Source organism: Nycticebus coucang, chromosome 10 (genome assembly GCF_027406575.1).
Source record: "Nycticebus coucang isolate mNycCou1 chromosome 10, mNycCou1.pri, whole genome shotgun sequence".
In the NCBI taxonomy this organism is placed as follows: domain Eukaryota; kingdom Metazoa; phylum Chordata; class Mammalia; order Primates; family Lorisidae; genus Nycticebus; species Nycticebus coucang.
In genome coordinates, this window is record NC_069789.1 from 122,709,778 (window position 1) to 122,732,549 (window position 22,772).

General features: G+C 46.5%; 1 protein-coding gene across 2 annotated transcripts in view; it reads left to right on the top strand.

Moving 5' to 3' along the window:
- The first annotated feature begins 14,818 nt into the window (after positions 1-14,818).
- The window catches only part of LOC128596715 (cytochrome P450 2B6), a 54,391-nt gene continuing 46,437 nt past the window's right edge, over positions 14,819-22,772 (top strand). Inside the window, exons 1-6 of one of the 2 annotated variants that reach the window (XM_053606368.1) lie at positions 14,824-15,072; positions 16,921-17,083; positions 17,210-17,359; positions 19,726-19,886; positions 21,274-21,450; positions 21,968-22,109. In XM_053606368.1, coding sequence (XP_053462343.1) covers positions 14,902-15,072; positions 16,921-17,083; positions 17,210-17,359; positions 19,726-19,886; positions 21,274-21,450; positions 21,968-22,109 — 964 coding nt within the window. In that variant the 5' untranslated portion in view covers positions 14,824-14,901. Of the gene's footprint in view, positions 15,073-16,920; positions 17,084-17,209; positions 17,360-19,725; positions 19,887-21,273; positions 21,451-21,967; positions 22,110-22,772 lie in introns of both variants that reach the window. The other variant, XM_053606369.1, reaches the window with a different exon arrangement.

Consider the following 22,772-nt stretch of genomic DNA (forward strand, 5'->3'; position numbering starts at 1 on the left):
TGGGATTTAATACAGGTAGGCCACAGCCTTTTCCCCTCCTTTTAAACTATTTTTCTCTCTCCTAATTCTTTCTTTATTGAAGGCAAATTATAGTAGAACTAACTTATTTGCCAAAATAAACTGTACTTTCTTTCTTTTTTTTTTTTTTTTGTGGTTTTTGGCCAAGGCTGGGTTTGAACCCACCACCTCCAGCATATGGGACTGGCGCCCTATCCCTTTGAGCCACAGGCGCCGCCATAAACTGTACTTTCAATATACGGGGTCTGATTATTTGCATAAAGTGCAGTAAGAATCATTAATTATTAGCCATCTAGGTTCTTCTTTCTTTTAAAATTGGCTTTGCTGGAGCCTTTTATAAGGAATCTCAGGTTGGACTTTTTGAAAGCCTTTCAGAGCCCAGGTTTCATCTGTGCCATTAGATACCTGTATGCATTGGGTAAATCTCTCTTCTCTTGAGGTCCCAAAGCACATTTCGATTCCCGGACCCGTCAGCAAGTGACCTTCGTTACTTACCACAGATCAGGAAATGTTACTGATGGGTATCTGGCCAGTTTTCTAAAGGGCTTTTTTTATTGGCCTTATAAAGTCAACCTTAATTCTTTAATGCAGTCTGGATACCTCTGGAAATGTTATTCCAGCCAAAGCCTTGATAAAATGACCAGTGCATTCATCATGTCATATAAAACAAAAGATTCTTATTGAACTTATGCAAATAACTGTATTGTCATAAATTAAGAATACTTACAAATGGCTTTCAAATTCTGGAGAAATCAAGGAAGGAGAAAAAAATACATGTTTCAAACTCTGCTCATAAGTACATACATTGCTTGAAAAGCTACAAATAGCTCAAAAGACAAAAAGTTATTTTCTTGACTTCTGGGAAACAGAACACAGAAAGAATCAACAATATTTCGAACAAAAAGCCATTATAAAGTAGCCCAGTTCCATGTAACTGATTTCTGTTTTTTGTGAAGTTAAGTTAGCAATACTTATAGACATGTTATCTTTCTAATGAAAGTTCTAAAAATCTGCTTTTAGTCCGAAGGTATTCAATTTTTAAAGACATCAGTAATTTGAATTCGAGAGAATTTGTCAGCCTCTCTTAATATTTCTTTTTAGGATAAACTTTGGACTCAGCCAGTTACATAAAAAATACCTTTTTTAGATGAATTAGAATTATTATGGACAATATGTTAGGACAGATCAAGGCTTTATAATATTGGAACATATATGACCATAATTCACACAAAATTAATCACTATTTCATATTTGACAATGTTTCTTATTTATTTATTTATTTATTTTTGTTGTTGTTGTTGGCCTGGGCTAAGTTTGAACCTGCCAGTCCCAGTGCATGTGGCCAGCATTGCAACTACTGCCCTACTGGCACCAGACCCCAGATTTAGAGTTTTTATTTTGGAAGTTTGTTAAATATCAAAGGCCTAAAACATTTGTTTAAAGAAAATTACAAGCTAAAAGATTTTAAAGGAAATACATAGTCAACTGGATTACATGTAAATTCTTTCACAAATTCTCTGTTATGAGCTTCATTTAACCTGCACAGACCATCTACAAACATTCTAAACTTTCTTTAAATTTTGCCCTGCCTTTCACTTTCATACACGACCATTCTGTTTCAGGACAAAATTTATCACACAAGATTCTTTCTTTACACAATGCCATTCTTCTTTCTGTTTAATTTCTCTTACTCTCAAAAACTCACTTTCTACAAAACAGGATCCCAGTTTACCATGAAGTCACCCATTCACTCAGCCAAACTGATAATTAGAAGGTTTAAAAGGCAAGAATCTTATCCTTTGACAAAGACTCAGTTTGTAAAAATATTTTTCTATTTATACAAATTACTAATGCAAAGGGCCAATAATAAAGGCCCTTTATTATTGAGCTTTACCCAGGCATCAAGATTCCGGCAGCAGCGCTGTAACACTTGGGAGGCAGGCCTGCCCTGCGAAGGGCGGGCCCGGGAGCCACTTTCTTCACAGGGCCTTCTCTGCCATCCTGGAGCTGGTTGACATGAGCCCTGTGGCGGCCTGTCGCCAGCTGGGGGGTGGTCCCCTGCCGCGTGGCCCCTGGAGAGAAAAAAAGTCCTCCAGGCCCAAAGGTACGACCCGCCCCCTCTCCCACCCTCACTGCGTCTCCACCCCATAGTTGCTGGGACGGAGGGTTAATGCGAAATGGATGGGGGAGCAGTCGAGCTATGGGAGGGGTGGCCTGCCCCCCTGGGAGAGCACCAGCACAACCCCTGCGGGGGGGGGTTCAGCAAGGGGTGATAGGTGAAGGGCAAAGTAGATCTTTGCACTTCCTGCAAAATGGAGTAAAACGGCGCAGAAGGTTTGTAGGGTTAGGGGAGTTAGGAGATTCTCACGCACTGAGAGAACCGAACTGCTTGGGAAGTGCTTTCAGCCAGGGAGGAGGAGATGAAAAGTGCCAGTGGGTGGCCATCCAGTGTATAACGCAGGCCATTCATTTCTGCAAAGAGTCACAAGTTTATTTCTAGACACATTGAAACCGTACTCTCGGGCTTTGTCCTTGAAATCCTGGAAATGAGCTAAAGTTAGGGAAAGGGGCATTGTCTATGTCTGTCCCATGTCACCCTCTAAATATAATAAGACTCACACAAAACAAATAGCACACAAGGTACTGCCAGAAAGCAAGAGCCTGCCCTTGCTGGTTTCCAGACAAAACTGAAAATGAGACAACGGTGTAACTTCACCCAGTGGTCGCAACCCGCCTTGTCTCTCAACCAGAGGAATCACCTGGTCCTTTTGACCAGGAACTGGGGTTTCCACGTCCCAGTCTCCCATCTATGGGGCACTTCCTTTCCTACTCTGTCGGGGGTTCTGCGTCCAGACTGTAGACTTAACAAATGAAACCAACACAGAATAGGACAAGACAAATAGACAATGCCGGCACACATGCACTCACCTCCGGAGTAGGTTCTCGGTGATTTTTGGGGGCAAATCCCGGACGAGCCCACAAATGTTGTGCCCAAGTTGCGAGGTACCCCTCATAAATCACCCGAAAACCAAGTCCGATGCAAAAGCAAGAGGTGGTTTATTTACAAACCTGGGCCTGGGCTTCTCTGTTCCTGTCACAGCAGGAGAGCAGAGAAGCCCGACCACAGAGGGAAGAGCAGTTTTAAGGATCCAAAAAGGAAAAAGGGAGGGGGGATAGGGGCTTAGGGACCTAAACAATGTTTGAGTTGGGCTGATTGCTTAGGGGAAAGATTTACTTCTACTGGGGCCGAGGGTGGGTGCCATTGTCGCTCGGGGCAGACATACTGGAGCCTGGGGTGGGGGAGGAAGCAGGTTGCCTATCACCTTTGGTATGCAGCTGCAAATTGAAGGCTGTGGGGCAAAGTGGGGTCAGTGAAGGCTGTGAGACAAAATGGAGTTAGTCTTAACAAAATGGAGTTAACTTGGTCCTTTCGCCAGGATTTCCTCCTCTTCTAAAACATTCCTTCTGCTCTCACAATGGCTCCCTGTGGCCCACAGCCAAACACTATTAGTTCCCTCTGGCTCAGCGGCTCAGTCTGGGGCCCTGGACAATGCCCAAAGTTCTCCGCACTCCTGCTCAAGCTCTCCCCAAGGCAGTTCAACTGAGTGCCAAGTCCAAAAGCACTGAAACAGTTCATAGGCTACGCACATGTTCTGCTCTGTTCTGAATGAAAGCTAACACAATAGGTGCTGCCCCTTGTTAGCCGGGGGCCTACGGTCAGACCAGACCAGGAGGGAAGTTCTAGAACACCTATCAGCCAGTGGCCCAAGCCACATCCTTCAATACAGTTTTATCAATATAAAAAATAAATAAATAAATACATAAAACATTCCTTCTTTGTGTTTGTCTTGTGAACCTTCCCAAATTATCCTGGTGCAGGCCAAACTACCCCTCCCTGAGCCCTCTGAATCTCCATTGTCTTCTTTTGACCCACAGACAACCCTCCCCCTTCTGCCTTTCCATCCCCCCCTCAACTTACTCCCTTCCTACAGAATTCCACTCTATCCCCCCACCCCTCCACCACCCCACCCTCCTTCAGCTGCACATGGACAAAAAAAGATGGTATCCTGGGGTGGGTGGAAAAGGAAAGATAGCTACCCTGGATGACAGGGAAGGAAACATGGTGGACCCAATTTCTCCACCTTATACTAGATCTGTCCACACATTTAGGCCTTCCATTTCCAGATCACCACAACCTCTAAACCCCCTCTGAGAGGTTGTGGGAACGGAATGCATCATCAGGGTTCATATCCCTTTTTCTCTGTCAGACCTGACCCAAGTAAGTCAGAAACTAGGTTTGTTCTCTACAGATCCCACAAAATACCCTCAAGAATTTAGATCTCTGACTCGGTGCCTGTAGCTCAAGCAGCTAAGGCACCAGCCAAATACACTTGAGCTGGCGGGTGTGAATCCAGCCTGAGCCTACCAAACAACAATGATGGCTGCAATCAAAAAATAGCCTGGCATTGTGGTGGGCACCTATAGTCCCAGCTACTTGGGAGGTGGAGGCAGGAGAATCGCTTGAGCCTGGGAGTTAGAGGTTGCTGTGAGCTGTGATGCCACAGTACTCTACCCAAGGCAACAGCTTGAGGCTCTGTCTCAAAAAAAAAAAAAAAAAAAAAAAAAAAGAATTTAGATATCTAACCCAATCATATGATCTGACCTGGCATGATTTTTATGTTATCCTCACCTCCACCCTATTAGCATGCATTTTTATCTCTTGGTCTCCACCCAATATCTTAAAGAAAACTCCAAAAATCTCACCAAGGGCCTCAGACCCTCCAGTGAAATCTCATTGACGTGGCCTTCAAGGTCTTCAATAACCTCTCAGAGCTCCAGTCATTGGCTTCTGCCATTAGACAAAACCTGGCTACTTTTTGAAACTCCTCTGGGCAGTCCAAAAAATGAAAACCTCCCCTGGGACTGTGTTTTAAGTACAATGGGCTGGTACACTGGACAAAGCAGTGCTTGAATCCAAATGCTCCTCCCAGACTGTGGAGGTCCTCACTGGAAGTCTGACTGCCCAGGTCCTTCTGAGGATCTGGTTCACAACCACTCCCAGGACCTGGCTGCATTTCCCAACCTCCTGTGCCTAGCTGCTGAAGAGTGACAATCCTCTGGATGATCATGAGAACGCAGTATTTTTGCTAGTGGAAGGTTAGCCAATCTCTTTTGTAACAATCACAGGAGTAAGCTCTTCTACACTTCCATTTTACAAAGGTACTTTAAAACAAAGAGAGATCTCAAGGAAGGAAAAAACACCAGTCAATAAGACGATGAAACAGCGATCAGCAAAAATAATGCTCATGTCCTCAGAACAGTTATCTGTCAACCAAACCTTACTGGTCTGTGAAGAGATATGTACAGGAAGAATATGGAAAGTTTTAAAGCAGTTTGTTGGGAGTATTTTTGTTTTCAGTTGGAATAAAAAAAAACAAAAACAAAGAGAGATCTTGGTGGTGTGTATTGATGGTAATTGACTGCGCCCTTATGCTACTCTACCTTTGTGGTGTTCACTCTCTGGACACTCTTTCTCATATTCATTCCTTATTATTCCTTCATGCAGCATCCCCCTACTAGGGTAGGGTTATCCTCTCAAGTTTACAAGCAACCCTAATGATTTCTGCCAGCTTTTAAACACCTCCTTCTCAGCTGCCCTGAACTCTTCTCTCCCCCTCAGATGATTCTGTAGGGTTTATAAAGCCTGATTTCTGTTCCCTCAATCCAGCTTTTACAGTGACAAACAGACTGTGAATTACCTAATCCCTAGTCCTTATTTGATTCCTGGCCTTCTTGGTTATTTCCTATTTTAGGGCCACTAATTATGATCTTTCCCATTCTCAGTTTCAGGCCAGTAATCCTCTGCCTCATCTCCTAATTTATTGACCAGCCAGTCACCCAAAAAACAACTGCTCATATCCTTTCCCTACTTGGATATCAACCAATTCAGATTGAAGACCCAAGAGTGTCCCTGGATCCCAGGAATGTCACTCCTTTCCCCTTCCCATTTTCCTTACAAGTAGCCCACACCACCCTTCAACTGCAGGAAGCAGTCAAAGAGACACCAGGCCCATTATCCACTTCTGCTTCCTTATAATAGACTAAAAAGATGGGAATGGTAGAGTCAATGTAGGGATCCACCCAAATCGAACCAACCTGCCTAGGAAGAAATGAATGCATGAATGTCCCACCCAGGAAAGAGTGAATGTGCCAATCCCTACCCTTCTGACCCTTTAAATCCCCATCCACTTTAATCCATGTGCTGACTCCTTTCCCAGGCTCAGCTTGCTCATACCTGGATGGAAATAAAAGCCATGTTACTCACATAGACTCTGATTTCCTTTTGTTCACATTTTGGAATAATCTTTTATTTTCAGTCCTTGACCTCTCTTCAGCCTCCTGAGTAGCTTGGGACTATCCACAATGCCCAGCTAATTTTTCTTTTTCTTTGTTGAGACAGAGTCTCACTATGTTGCCCTCAGTAGAGTGTTGTGGCATCACAGCTGACAGCAACCTCAAACTCTTGGGCTTAAGCCATTCTCTTGCCTTAGCCTCCCAAGTAGCTAGGACTACAGGTGCCTGCCACAATGCCCAGCTATTTTTGTTGCAGTTATCATTGTTGTTTATCTGGTCCAGGCTGGGTTCAAACCCGCCAGCCTCAGTGTATGTGGCTGAGGCTGTAACCACTGTGCTATGGGTGCTGAACCTCTTTTTTTTTTTTTGAGACAGAGTCTCACTTTGTTGCCCTGGATAGAGTGCCGTGGCATCTTAAATCACAGACAACTCAAACCTCAAACTCTTGCCTCAACCTCCTGAGTAGCTGGGACTACAGGTACTTGCTACAGCTCCCAGCTAGCTTTCCTCCCCTATATTTAATAGAGATAGGTCTCACTCTTGCACAGGCTGGTCTCAAAATCCTGAGCTCAGGCAATTCACCTGCCTTAGCCTCCCAGAATGCTAGTGTTACCAGAATTTCTTTCTTCAGTAGGTTCTTGGTCTTGGGGATTTGAAGAATGAATCCACAGACCACAGATCAGAGGTAAGATAGGATTTTATAGATATAGATTTTATAAGCTTTTATAAGATAGCCTTTATAAGATAGATAAATCTATCTATCTTATATTTAAGGATAAATCTATCTTTTTAAAGATAGATTTTATAAGATAGCTTTTTTTTTTTTTTTTTTGTAGAGACAGAGTCTCACTTTATGGCCCTTAGCAGAGTGCCAAGGCCTCACGCAGCTCACAGCAACCTCCAACTCCTGGGCTTAAGCGATTCTCCTGCCTCAGCCTCCCAAGCAGCTGGGACCACAGGCGCCCGCCACAACACCCGGCTATTTTTTGGTTGCAGTCTGGCCGGGGCCGGGTTTGAACCCGCCACCCTTGGCATATGGGGCCGGTGCCCTACCGACTGAGCCACAGGCGCCGCCCTATAAGATAGCTTTTTTACAAAGCACCAGAATTCTGGCAAAGGGGAAGACTCAAGTTGGAAGTCTCCCTCTGGGTCCTTTGTCTAGGGGTATATATTACATTTTGGCCAGGTTTGGTAGCTGGAAAACATCTTTACAAACTTAATGAGTGTATTAACAAATGAATGAATGCAGCCCCTCCTCTAGGGCAAGGTTATTAGGTCTTTGCAGTTTTTATCTCAAGGAAAGGATTAGGGCATGTGCTCTCTACTCAAGGTGGAACCAACCAAAATGTTTCAGGCTGCTTTGTTCATGACCTTGCTAGAGCCCAGAGGGTGTGGCCTAGAAAGGGCAGCCTATTTGTGCCTAGAGATAGGGGTCTGATTTCTGAGCTCACCTGGGCCTAGAGAACGTGGGGTGTCCCTGTTCAGCCCTGAGTGGGCAAATCCTGTACCACTAGGATTATAGGCATGAGTCACCATGTCCGGCCTTGGTGATTTCTGATTAGAAAATCTCTGCACTGCCTCACCTCTCACCATTCCTCCCGCCTCTATCACTCAGGCTCTGCTATCTCCCTGTGTCCCCAATTTCTCTCAGAGAGGCAGCATAGTGAAATGGTCACAATAGCAGGATGTAGAATTAGATTTTGGGGGGTTGACACCTGATTCTACCTTAAGCTAGTTGTGCAACCTTGGGTGAGGGCTCAATCTTTCTGTGCCTCACTCTCTCCAGCTATCTAGGGGGCTGGCAGCAATACCTACTTCAAAAGATGAGAACTCAGTGAATTACCCAAGGTAAAGCACTTCATGCTTCCCTATCAGTGCTTCCTGGGTCTGGAAAGAGGACCCAAGCCAAGCTTAGTGCCTGATCACAGGGCAATGTAAGAGCCAAGTCCTGGAGTCAGGAAAGTCCATGGTGGCCCCTCTCCAGGGTCAGGAAAGTGCAGGTTGCACTTTGATGATCCTTTCCTCCTGGGTCAGAGGAGTATGGGTGAGGCTGAGCCCAGCAGCTTTTACTATCAGACTCAGATAAAACATTGGCCTGCCTCACCCTCAGGCATATGGGCAACTCAGTTACCTGTAGCCCCTAGATCAGCATCTTTGGTGGTGGCAAGCAGTTTGTTTAGCTTTTCAATCAAGATACTAGCTCCCTGTTTTTTAATTTTTTAATTTATGATGGTGTCTTGCTCTGTCACCCAGGCTGGTATGCAACAGCACAATCATAGCTCACTATAACCTTGAACTCCTAGGCTGAAGTGATCCTCTTGCCTCCTGAGTTGATAGGACTTCAGGCATGTGCCACCATGCTTGGCTAGTTTTAAAATTTTTTGGTAGAGATTGAGTCTTACTGTGTTTCCCAGGCTGGTCTTGAATGCCTGGCCTCAAGTGATCCTCCTGTCTTGTCCTCCTAAAGTGTTGAGATTACATGCATGGGCCACCATGCCCAGCTGGGTTCCCCGTTTTAAGTGACAGAGAAAGAAAAAGTCAGGCAGAGGCAGCAGAGGTGGGCACAATCACTCATGTATTGGTTGATTATGGACAGACCCCTGCCAGGACCAGGGAGGAGGCAGTGATGATGGAGACAGACCCGAACCTAGTAGATAGATATCAATCAAACTCGACTCAGAGGCCGGGTGTGGTGGCTCACCCCTAGTACACTGGGAGGCCAAGGTGGGTGGATTGCCTGAGCTCAGGAGTTGAAGACCATCCTGCCCCAGCTGGCGTCTGTAGACCCACCTACTCAGGAGACTGAGGCAAGAGGATGGCCTCAGCCCAAGAGTTTGAATTTGCTCTGAGCTATGATGCCCCGGCACTCTTCCTTGGATGACAGAGTGAGAGTCTATCTCAAAAAAACAAACAAACAGACAACAAAACCCCAAACTTGACCTAGTGTCTGTGCTCCTGGAGCTCAGAGTTTACAGAAAGAAACACAGATATAGAGAAAGAGAGAGAGAAAGAGAGAGGGAGAGGTGCAGAGAGCACCACATTACCAGAAAAGGCCACAGACAGGAAGACAACCATCAGGTCAATCAGAGAGATGCAGAGTTCAAGAGACAAAGGCTCCTCGGGGAACTGTGTCTTGATGTCTCCAGATCACAGCCTCTCTGTCTTTCTCTGCCTCTGGGTTTCACCAATTTCATTTTTCTCATCCCCTCTCTCACTTTCTGTCATCGTCTCCACATCTATGTCTGTTACAGAAAAGGAGAGGTGGAGGAGAAAGGCACTGAACACCTGCAGGCCACTAAAAAACAAAAAAGAATGTGGACATTTGTGAGGGACACTATTTGGCCTACACAGAGACCAAATAAGTGGAGAAATAGAAAATCTAAATTGGTCAGGCAACCCATATGATGAAGAGGCAAATTCCCTATCCATTAAATGGAATTCCCTTAAAAATTCCAGCAGATGTTTTTTGGGGAGGTAGAAATTGAGAAACTGATTCTGAAATCAAAATAGAAATGCAATCTATCTATCTATCTATCTATCTATCTATCTATCTATTGCTTAATATACCACAAAAAAATTTTTTTTTGAGACAGAATCTCATTCTGTTACCCTGGGTAGAGTGCTATGGGGTTGTCATACCTCACAACAACCTCAAACTCTTGGGCTCAAACACTCCTTTCACCTCAACCTCTGGTTGGTCTTGAACTCGTGAGCTCAAGCAATCAACCCATCTTGGTTTCCCAGAGTGTTAGAATTACAGGCATGAGCCACCATGCCCAGCTACCACAAAAATTTTGAAAAAGATAACTCTACTACCTGATGGCAAGAATTATTATAAATCCAAAATAATGAAAATAGCTTAGTATTGGGATCAAAAGCAACAAAATGAAGACTAGAAGAATAGAGCCCAAAAAATTAACTCATGCATGTGTATAGCTGTTTTTTGACCATCATGCCAAGGAAATTCAGTGAGGAAAGTATATATTTAACAAATATTGCTGGAAAAATTGGATGTCTAGATACTACAAAGGAACTCTGATCCATACCTGCCACCTCATGCAAAAATTCACTCAAAATGGATCATAGCACTAAACTGGAAATATCTATATAAAACTATAAAATCACTAGAAGGAGACATAGGATCAAACTTTTCTGGCCTTGGGCTGGGCAGAAGTTTTAGATTTGATGATTTTTAGAAAAATGATGATAAATTCAACTTTATCAAAATTAAAAACCTTGACTCCACATAATACACAGTTAAGCAGATAACAAGATGGGCCACGCCCATAACTCAGTGGGTAGGGCACTGGCCACATACACCCAGGCTGGTGGGTTGGAACCCAGCCAAAAAATAGCTGGGCGTTGTGGCTGGTGCCTGTAGTCCCAGCTACTTGGCAGGCTGAGGCAAGAGAATCTCTTAAGCTCAAGAGTTGGAGGTAGCTGTGAATTGTGATGCCACGGCACTCTATTGAGGGTGACATAGTGAAAGTCTGTCTCAAAAAAAAAATAAAATTATAATGTGATATTTCCGTACACTACCAAACTGGAGAAAATTAAAAGGTCAGACCTTACAAGATAATGGCAAAAATATTGTGCAACTGAAGCTCTCCGATATTGCTGCTGGGAATGTAAAATTTTACAACTTCAGGGTTGGCACCTGTAGCACAGTGGTTATGGTGCCAGCCACATGCACCGAGACTGGTGGTTTCGAGCCCAGCCAGGGTGAACTAAACAACAATGACAACTGCAACAAGAAAATAGCCGGGCATGGTGGCAGGCGCCTATAGTCCAAGCTGCTTGGGAGGCTGAGGGAAGAGAATCTCATAAGCCCAAGAGTTGGAGGTTGCTGTGAGCTGTGATGCCACAGCACTCTACCCAGGGCAACACCTTGAGACTCTTGTCTCAAAAAAAAAAAATTTTTTTTTTCTTTTTACAACTTCAGAGAACAATGTGGCAGTTTTTGGCAGTTTCTGGCAGCTTCTTACAGTTTGTGAACCTATCGTATGACCCACTTATTCCACAACTAGGTATCTACTCAAGAGAAATGAGAATATATGTACATACAAAGATTTGTGTGCAAATGTTCATAAGCAGATGTAAATGTCAAAAAAAAAAAAAAAACACCTGGAAATAACCCAAGTATCTGTCAACTAATGAATGGGTAAATAAACTGTGCCTTACCCATACAGTGGATGAGTCTCACTGATGGAAAGGAATGAGCTTCTGGTATCCACAGCAACATGAGCGAAACTTAAACAAGTTGCTCTGTAACGAAGTATGACAAACTTAGTGGCTAAATCAACACAATTTCTTCTCTTACAATTCTAGAAACCAGAAGTCCTAAAGTAATCTCACTGGGCCAAAGTCAAGGTGTTGGCTGGACTGCCTCCCTTAGGGCAGGTACCAGATGCCCTTTTTCAACTTTTAGAGGATCCCTTGGTTCACAGCCCCTCTTTGTATCACCCCCACCTCCCACTTTCCTTCTTCACATCTCCTAAGGCCCCTTATGACCATCTTGCCACCCTCTTAGAAGGATCCTTATGATTATATCTTCAGCCTGCTTGGATAACCCAGGATAATCACTCTAGCACATGACCCTTAATTTAATCACATCTGCAGGCTTGGTGCCTTGTAGCTCAGCGGCTAGGGCACCAGCCACATACACCAGAGCTGGCAGGTTCAAATCCAGCCTGGGCCTGCCAAACAGCAATGCCTACTACCCCCCAAAAATAGCCGGGCATTGTGGTGGGCGCCTGTAGGCCCAGCTACTTGGGAGGCTGAGGCAAGAGAATCTCTTTGTTGGGATGAAATGTCTGTTAAGTCCGGATGTTGAATGGTTGAGTTTAAATCTAAAATTCCTTTGCTTAGCTTCTTTTTGGAGGATCTATCCAGGACTGCTAAAGGGGTGTTAAAATCTCCAACTACTATGGAAGTGGAGGAAATGGAGTTGCTCATGTCTGTTAGAATTTCTCTTATAAATTGAGGTGCTTTGTGGTTGGGTGCATAAATATTAATAATTGAAGGCTACGTTGAACAGTTTGATGAGAATATTTCAGATTGTATATGAAACCCACACATTGTACCCCTTGATTACACTAATGTACACAGCTATGATTTAACAATAAAAATAAATAAATTAGGGTGGCGCCTGTGGCTCAGTCGGTAAGGCACCGGCCCCATATACCGAGGGTGGTGGGTTCAAACCCGGCCCCGGCCAAACTGCAACCAAAAAATAGCCGGGCGTTGTGGTGGGCGCCTGTAGTCCCAGCTACTCGGGAGGCTGAGGCAGGAGAATCACTTGGGCCCAGGAGTTGGAGGTTGCTGTGAGCTGTGTGAGGCCACAGCACTCTACCAAGGGCTATAAAGTGAGACTCTGTCTCTACAAAAAAAAATAAATAAATAAATTAAAAAAAAAAAAGAGAATCTCTTAAGCCCAAGAGTTTGAGGTTGCTGTGAGCTGTGACACCACAGCACTCTACCCAGGATGACAGCTTGATTCTCTGTCTCAAAAAATAAAATCACATATGCAAAGTCCCATTTGTCATATAAGTAACATTAGCAGGTTCCAGGATTAGGTTGTGAGCACATTTGGGAGGCCACTACTGGTAACCGAGTAAACTGAGAGTAAAGCACTTCATACATTCCAATCAGTTCTTCTCTGGGGGCAGGATGAGGTCCTAAGCTTAGTGCCAGATGACACAGCATAGCAAGAGCCAGGTCCTAGGGTCAAGGGAGTCCATGCTGGTGCTTTTCCAGGGTCAGGAAAGTACAGGTTCCACCCCTTGAAAACATTATGTGTCTGTCTGTCCCTTTCTCCTGGGTCAAAGAAAGTGCCAGGTCAGGGTCCTGGGTTCAGCAATGTGAGAAGGGTGCTACCTGATGGTGGAAAGTCATGCTCAGGCTGAGATAAGTGAACACAGACACATTGTTCCCATTTTCATCAACTATGGACTGACCCTGCCAGAGGCTGGGCATGTGCAGCTCTCAGTGGCGATGGAGACAGAGGGGAGCCCATCAGTCAGACTGGACTCACTCTCTCTGGGACTCAGAGTCTCAAGGGGAAAACAGAGACACAGGAACGGCAAGACAGTGTCAGAGAAATTTTCTGCGCTCTGAAGCCAGCCAGAGGAAGGAAGCAAACTGCGCAGCCCTAACTAGTCAGAGCGAGCAGAGACCAAGAGGCCCTGAGCGCTCCACCTGCCGGGTCTCTGGCTCTCTCTTTCCACCTGACCTCCTTCCTGTGAGCCTCCCCGCTCGGCATCTCTTGCCCCTCCTTCTGTTTCTCCCATTGCTTCCACCTGTTGTTGTCATAGAAGGGCTGGTGAAGAAGGAGGGAACAGACGCTGAACATGTGCAGGCCTCGCAGAGTTGGGCAAGGGCGGGCAGCACCGACACGCAAGCACAAATGACCTGCACACGTGGACACACGCGGTTTATGTGTTAAATTAGGTTACAGTTTGCCACGGTACAAAGGCAGCGTTAGGCCCAATTTGATTTAATCGAACTACTCCCTTTTCAGGCCAGCCACTTTCATTTTTTTTTTTTTTTTTTGGCCAGGGCTGGGTTTGAACCCGCCACCTCCGGCATATGGGACCGGCGCCCTACTCCTTGAGCCACAGGCACCGCCCTTGATTTTTTAAATTTAAATTTAAATGAATTATTTTTGCAACAAAGTCTCATTCACCATCACCCTGGGTAGAGTGCCATGGCATGATAGCTCAAAGCAACCTCCAAGTCTTGGGTTCAAGAGATCCTCCTGCCTCAGCCTCCTGAGCCGCTGGGACTATGGGTGCCTGTCGTATAACTTGGCTCCTTTTTCTTTTCTTTCTTTCTTTCTTTTTTTTTTTTTTTTTGTAGCGACAGGGTCTTGCTCTTGTTCAGGTTGGTCTTGAACTCCCGGGTTTAAGCAATCCACCTGTCTTAGACTCTCAGAGTGCTAGGATTACAGGCATGAGCCACTGTGCCTGGCCCCTGTCACTTTTGAACATACAGCACCAGCACATCCATCATAAACAGGCAAGCACGGCTGCCCATGTGAAACCGCATGCATACACAGACGCCTGCACAGTGCAGGAATATGCATATAACACACCCAGACCCATATACAGAAACACACCCCACAACATTCTAATACAAACATCCTTCATGTTCTAAAAATCATACAAGCAAGCCTCAACAACATTGTTTGTGAGGATGAACAAACAGGCAAACCAAGTAGATAAGTGCATGCCCATACACACCCACAAAAATAAACATATACTCTCACCCTCACACAGTGGCACATTCGTGTAGACTTTGGTACCCGTACCACCGTATCCCGGCCAGCCTCTAGGGAGGGGGTAAAGGGATAGGGCACAGTGGCACCCAAGCAGGAAGGGTGGGTGGTTGCACCTTTCTTCTAGGTTAACACTCCTGACAATGATGAGAAGGGGGGAGGGGACTGGATGAAGTTTCATAACTGGGTGCAAAGGCAGAGTCAGGATAAAAGGCTCAGCTGGCCGCTGCAGTGAAGACTGTCAGACTGAGACCATGGAGCTCAGCGTCCTCCTCTCCCTTGCAATCCTCACAGGCCTCTTGCTACTTTTGGTCAAGGGCCGCCCAAAGGCCCATGGCCGCCTCCCACCAGGACCCCATCCTCTGCCCTTCTTGGGGAACCTTCTGCAGATGGACAGAGGGGGCCTACTCAGATCCTTCCTGAAGGTAAGATGCAGACGGACAGGGTCTGAGGATGGGCTGGTTGCTGCCTCCATCTTGGGGAATCCCCCCACTGTCGGGCCGGCATATCTAATTGTCCAACACAGACCATTGTGCTACCTTGCTTGGAATTTCAGTGTTGGCTGACTTAGTATGGCAATCTGCCAAATAATTTTGCTGGCAGAATCCGAAAGCAGGAAAAGCTGAGAGAATGGTGTAGAGGCTGGTTCAGGCGAGCTGAGGGGTGAGACAGAGGAGAAGTCAGAGGGTAACAGGGTCATGTCATGTAGGGCCAAATAGCCCACATTAGGGACTTTACATCTTATTCTCAACAAAGAGGGAGAGCACTGGAGGCCTTGGTGAGGGTTAGGGATGTTAACTAATTACATTTTCATAGAATTACTTTGACTTGGAGGACGGTGAAAGGACTATAGGGACTATAAGAATGGAAACAGAAACAGCAGTGAAGGGCTTTGCAGAGATCAATGCAAGACATTTTTAAGTACACATAACCATTTTTATGATTTTCTTTTTTTTTTTTTTTTTTGTAGAGACAGAGTCTCACTGTACCGCCCTCCGGTAGAGAGCCGTGGCGTCACACGGCTCACAGCAACCTCTAACTCTTGGGCTTACGCGATTCTCTTGCCTCAGCCTCCCGAGCAGGTGGGACTACAGGCGCCCGCCACAACGCCCGGCTATTTTTTTGTTGCAGTTTGGCCGGGGCTGGGTTTGAACCCGCCACCCTCGGCATATGGGGCCGGCGCCCTACTCACTGAGCCACAGGCGCCGCCCTTCTTTTTTTTTTTTTAGAGACAGTGTCTCACTTTGTCACCCTTGATAGAGTGCCATGACGTCACAGCTCACAGCAACCTCCAGCTCTTGGGCTTAGGCGATTCTCTTGCCTCAGCCTCCCAAGAAGCTGGGACTACAGGTGCCCACGGCAAGGCCTGGCTATTTTTTTGTGGCAATTTGGCCAGGGCTGTGTTAGAACCTAACACCCTTGGTATATGGGGCTGGAGCCCTGCCCACTGAGACATAGGCACCACCTCATTTTTATGATTTTCGTGTCAAAGTTTTATAGAAGTTGAATATCACCCTAAAACTGTGCACAGCTCAATAAATTTTCACAAACTGCACACACTCATGTAATTCAGATGCAGTCCTCAGAACCATTCCCCACACACTCCTCCACACCCTCCTGCTACTATGACACCACAGGTTGGTTTTATCTGGGCTTTCCTGTCGGAGAAATAGAATTATGACGCATGGACTCTGTTGTCCTTCAACTCAACATTATGTCCGTGGGTGCTGGCCATGTTACTGGGGTGGTTTGCTGTTTTGTTGCTGTAGAATATTACCTTACAAAAAGCCCTCAGTGTTTATTCTAGCTCTATGTTGACAAGCACTGTGGACACACTAGATGAAAGGGTGACTCACATTCTAGGTGGGACAGAGAGGAAAGCATGAGATATTAGCACACTACTAAACATGGTGCACGATTTAAAATGTGTGAGCTATTTTTTTCTGGAGCTTTCCATTTAATATTTTCAGACTGGGTTGACTGTGGGTAATTGAAAGCAGGGAAGGTAAAACTGGTGATCATAAGAAGGATGACTCTCTCATTGACATCCCGGAGAAATCTGGCCAGACTCAAGGATATGAATGGGGATGGCACTAGATTTAGGGAACCAACCGATCGGAGCAGAGCTGGGCTAGGTCACGTGCTAACCCTTTAGTTGCTGGGTCTTGGGGAAGATTCTAAGTACCAGTCCTCCGGTATGTGAGTGTTTTAATAGTTTGACCACTAAGGTGTGTGCTGACTAATATAACCTGGGCTGTGGGTATACTTGGCAGCTCCGGGAAAAATACGGGGATGTCTTCACGGTATATCTGGGGCCAAGGCCAGTAGTCATGCTGTGTGGGACAGAGGCCATAAGGGAGGCCCTGGTGGACCAAGCTGAGTACTTCTCTGGCCGGGGCAAAATCGCCATTGTGGAGCCAGTCTTCCAGGGACACGGTGAGAGCCTCCAAGGCACTGGGAAGGTCAGGTGGGGGATGCATCAGGGAAAGGGGGGAAACAGATGGAGAAGGACCAAGAGCCTCCCTCCAAGGGCCTCTGCAACCCATCCCTCCCACACTCCAGGCGTAGTCTTTGCCAATGGGGACCGATGGAAGGCTCTCCGGAGATTCTCTGTGGCCACCATGAGGGACTTCGGGATGGGAAAGCGGAGCGTGGAGGAGCGGATTCAGGAGGAGGCTCAGTGTCTGGTGGAAGAGCTGCGGAAATCCCAGGGTGAGTCCTGGGGGTGATGGCAAAGACAGTGAAACCGACTAGCTCTCTGGGAGGCTGAGATGGCTGGATCACTTGAGCTCAGGAGTTTGAGACCAGCCTGAGCAAGCATAAGGCCCCATCTCTACAAAAAATAGAAAAACTAGCTGGGCGTTGCGGTGAGTGCCTATAGTCCCAGGTACTTCAGAGGCTAAGGCAGGAGGATTGCTCCAACCCAGGAGTTTGAGGTTGCTGTGAGCTATGATGATGCCATGGCACTCTACCCAGGGTGACAAAGTGAGACTCTGTCTAAAAAAAAAAAAAAAAAAAGACAAAGAAGGGGAAGAATGTGTGGGCAGAGACAGAGACAGACAGAGCCTGAGAGACCACCAGCTAGAGGGACAGGGACCAGAGAGAAACTGGAAACTACAGGGAGGCACAGATGGAGGGAGAGAAATGCAGGGAGTCTGAGGAAGAGGGAGATGTGGGGTGTGGAGCATTCAAGAAGAGCTCAAAGATATATAGCTGGTGGTAGCACACTATTTACTGGGCTCAGGGAAACCAATTCATGGATCAATTCTGTCTGTCAAAGGCAAAACCAGAATTTATAGAAAAGAAAGGAAAAAGAGAAAAGGGAAAACTACAGGCAATTTGAAGATTGCGAACTGTTTCCTTTTCCTTGGGTGAAGTGTGATGAGCTGCCAGTGAGCAAAGAGGCCAGGTGGGTGTTCTGCTCTCAGGCCGTCTGAGGGACCATCAAGGAAGCACCTTTGGTTATTTTTAACTTTGTAATTTTTATTTTTGAGGACAGGGTCTCATTTGGTTGCCCAGGCTGGAATACAGTGGCATGATCATAGCCCGCTGTAACCTTCATCTCCTGGGCTCAAGTAATCCTCCTACGCCAGCCTCTTGAGCAGCAGGGACTAGTGGCATGCACCTCCAGGCCTGGCTAATTTTTTAAATTTTTAGTAGACACAGGGTCTCACTATGTTGCCCAGGCTGGTCTACAACTTCTGGTATAAGATGTTCTCCTGCCTTAGTCATCCAAATCGCTGGGCCTAGAGGTGTGAGCCATCACACCTGGCCCCTATTTTTAAATTCTCCATTACTGTGTGTTTATGGGACATATAGGTGACAGGGTCCTTTTCTATCTCATTTATGCCAGGTTTTTACCATCATTCTTACCAAAATTTCTCTCTCTTTTTTCTTTTTATTGAGATAGAGTCTTACTCTGTTGCCCTGGGTAGTTTAAGTTCATGGCAACCTTAAACTCTTGGGCTCAAACGATCCTCTTGCCTCAGCCTTCCAAGTAACTTGGACTACAGGTGCCTGCCACGATGCCTGGCTAGTTTTTCTATTTTTGGTAGAGATGAGATCTTGCTCGTGCTGAGGCTGCTCTCAGACTCCTGAGCTCAGGCGATCCCCCTGCCTCAGACTCCCAGAGTGCTAGGATTACAGGCGTGATCCACTGCACCTGGCCACCAAATTTCTTAAGAGAGTCTTGGACATGAATGTTGAAGATGGGAGGAAGATTAGAGACATAGGGAGCAGCAGGGATGGAGAGACTGAAAAGGACAGGATGATACAGACACAGTGAGAGAATCAGAAAAGAAGGAAGAGATGGCGATAGAAGGACCCCCCAAAAAGAGAAAGACGCGCGGAGACGTGCACAGACACACAGGGAGACTCAGAGAGCCAGAAATGGAGGGAGGGAAAACCAAAGACAGACAGATGAGGCTCAGGAAAACATATGCAGAGGAAAATGACAGGTGAAATCCAGAGAGACAGGCCACACCAACCTGATGTTATGGACACATATAGCCCAGCACTGCTCCAGTCCAGGACAAGGCTGGGCCTCTGTACACAGGCATCAGCTAACAAGTGCAGAGCAACTCCCAGATGCCTGGAGAGTCCTAGGTATGGACAGAAGAGACAAAGGGGCAGTCACAATAGACATAGAGAGATCAGGGCTTTTTAATTTGCACAAGCAATTGATAGAACACCTACCCTGCCCCTGGGACGAAACCCTTTCACTCACAGGTGCAGGGTGAGGACTAACCACCACACAGACTGCAGCTGGGTTGCCTGGATCTGCATCCTGGGCCCTGTAATGAATACTGTGTTTTGTGGTCAGATTACTTAAGCTCGCTGTCTTCCCATCTCTAATATGGGAACAATAATAGAATTGTACCCGTCTCATAATGTCATGGTGAGAGTAGATAAAATGCTGTGTGAAGTGCTCAGAACAGGGCCTGGCACACGATGCACGCCATGTATGTTCATATATCATGACTGAGCCATGGTGGACAGTCAGAGAGACAGGGTGGGGACAGCCAAGGTTCCCCAGGCTTCTGAGTCCACGTTCCTTGACCTGTGGCCTCTTCCACCAGGAGCCCTCCTGGACCCCACCTTCTCCTTTCAGGCCATCACTGCCAACATCATCTGCTCCATTGTCTTTGGGAAACGCTTCCACTACAAAGATCAAGAGTTCCTGAAGCTGCTGGACCTATTCTATCGGTCCTTCTCACTCATCAGCTCTTTATCCAGCCAGGTCAGAGAGATGGAGGTGTGGGCGGGAGGAGGGATAAGGTGACATCTAGGGCAGGGGAAAGGGATGATGTGTTTGGGGGCCTAGAAATGCAGCTTATCTTACTGCTGGAATAAAGAAAGGGACAAATGGAGAGACAGGGACACAGACACCTGGGGACAGGGACAGAGAGACTGAGGGAAAGGATGGGGCATGATGGGAGGAAGAAATAGAGACTCAGAGAAAGATTTGGGAGAGGGAGAGAGATAAAGGGATCCTGGGAAACAAAACTGATACTAATGTGTGAATGAGAGAGAGAGAGAGAGAGAGAATGAGAATGAGTCAGACGTTCGGGCCCTGATTCCCCTGTGTCTTTGCTTCTTTGTCCTTGGTAAAGCCCTCCACCTGGGAAAATTCAAGGGTATATGACAATAGAGACCACAGTTCTTCCATTTCCCCCACTTCTTCCTTTCCCTGTTTACGTATTTTTAAAAATCTTTCCCCAGATTATAAAGTAAAATGCTGCTGCTTTAGAGCAAATAATAAAGTTTCCATCGTGGACTGAGCTGGAAATATGCCGATTGCACACTAAGATTATTAAACTGCAGAGCAGTAGGTACAGCTGACATGCTGGACCAGCAGCGTGTGTCAGATTCCCACATGGGACCATCACAAATCGGAATTCCCAGCACATCCTACTGGAGGGCTTGATCTGGAAAGTCTGGGATGGGTCTCCGGGGACATACTTGGGACAAGCCCCACAGAGGATTCCAATGTTCTCTTCCCACGGAGAACCATGGAGAGAGCCCAGCCTGGATGGAGACCCCCAACAGTTAACAGTGGCTATCTCCAGAAGAAGGGATTAAGAAGGAACTTTCCATCGTATTATTTAATAGATACATTTTTGCATTTCCTGTAATTGTAAGAAGTTTGACGTTCTATTTATCATCGGATAAAGCAATAGAGATATGCTCCAAAATACATAAATGGTCCCAAGCTGTTGACAGGCTCACCTTGTGAACACTTTGTTTTAGCCAATGTCATCTTTAGCAAGGGAGATGGGGAGGAGCGGAAACAGAGAACATCTGGAAACAGAGAACAGATGAGAAAAACAAGGAAACAGGTTGAGGTAGACAGTGAGAGGTACAGGGAGATGATAAGTGAGGCACAGAGGCAAAGGGGGGGAAGGGACAGACGGGGAGGTGTGGCAGAGACCTAGAAAAAGACTCAAGGGTGAGGGAGGAAGATGCAGGAAGAGTTACCTCTGAGAATAACAGATGGAAGGAGCGAGGGAGTCAGTAAGTGAGGGAGAGAGAGGAGAGAGACTCCGCATGAAGGTACTGGGCCTGGGAGGTTACCCACTTCACGGCACGTGCCCTAGCCTGACCTCACCGCCTCTTCTCTTTTGTAGGTGTTTGAGCTCTTCTCCAACTTCTTGAAGTACTTTCCCGGCACACACAGGCAGGTCTACAGAAACCTGCAGGAAATCAATGCTTTCATCGGCCACAGTGTGGAGAAGCACCGGAAAACCCTGGACCCCAGCTCCCCGCGGGACCTCATAGATGTTTACCTGCTCCGAATGGAAAAAGTGGGGCCTGGGAGAGGGAGAGGGACGCGGAGGGGAGGGGGGAAAGATGGGGAAGAGAGAAGAAAGGATAAGAATAGGGAAGGGAAGGGGCGGGGAGGGACGCAGAGAGGACTGAGGGAGAAAAGGGAAAGAGCAGAGGAGATGAAGAAGGGAAAGAAAGGCGAGGTGAAAGGAAGGAGAAATCAGGGAAGAGGAGAGAGAGAAAGGGAGAACGTAGGCCATGGGAGGAATTCAGGGCAAGGGGCGAAACTACAGGAACAGGAGAAATGATCCGCAGAGGCGGAAAGAGACTGGGAGTCAGAGGAGCGACACACACCAGAGGTAGGGAGAGAGGGAGAAACGGCCAAAGAGAGGCTGAGAGAGACACAAGGCTGGACATGCAGAGCGCCGAGAAAATCAAATGCGCCAGACAGAGTGAGAGACCTTGAAACAGACGGAGGCCACCTGAGACGGGGTGGTGTGAGCACTGTGGCTGCAGCCTCCCCTGACGCTCCCCTCCTCTCTGCTCTGCACCCAGGAGAAATCCAACCCCAACAGTGAGTTCAACCATAAAAACCTCATCCTCAACACACTCTCGCTCTTCTTCGCTGGCACCGAGACCACCAGCACCACTCTCCGCTACGGCTTCCTGCTCATGCTCAAATACCCTCAAGTCGCAGGTGGGCCAGGGACATCCCATAAGGGAATTCCACTCCCTTCTGAGCTACAAAAGTGGGGCTAGGGCTCCTTATTCCAGATCTCTGCTGGCTTTGGACTAGCCTTCAACTAACCCAGTTCCTTCTTAAATTTTTATTTCAAAATATGACGGGGCTGTAACTGTTTAAGGTTACATGGATTGCCTTTGTAACGCTTGAGTCCCAGCTACAGGAGTGTCTGTCATCCAAATAGTGTTCCTTGTGCCCATTAGGTAGGTTTTTGCCCCCTTTCTTCCTTCCCCTCCCCCAGGTGGTTTCCACTGAGTTTTACTTTCCTCTGGGCACATGCGTGCTCGTAGGTAATAGTGAGTACATGTGGCATTTTTTCGTTCTTGAGATACTTCGCATAGGAGAGCGGTTTCCAGTTCCACCGAGAGTTATGTGTGGATGTGTGAACAAGAATCTGTTGAACTATTATCTTCCATCACTTAAAGACTTTGGAGATGTGTTTCAATTTTTTTTATTTGTACAACTATACATGCAATGTATATATGCAATGCACAGTGGTCATGTCAGAGCTTTCAAGGTATCCGTTGCCCGAATAACATACATTATACTCACTAAGTAATTTCTCGTCAACCACCCCCTCTCCACGCCCTCACCTTCCAAGTCTCCACTGTGGCTCTT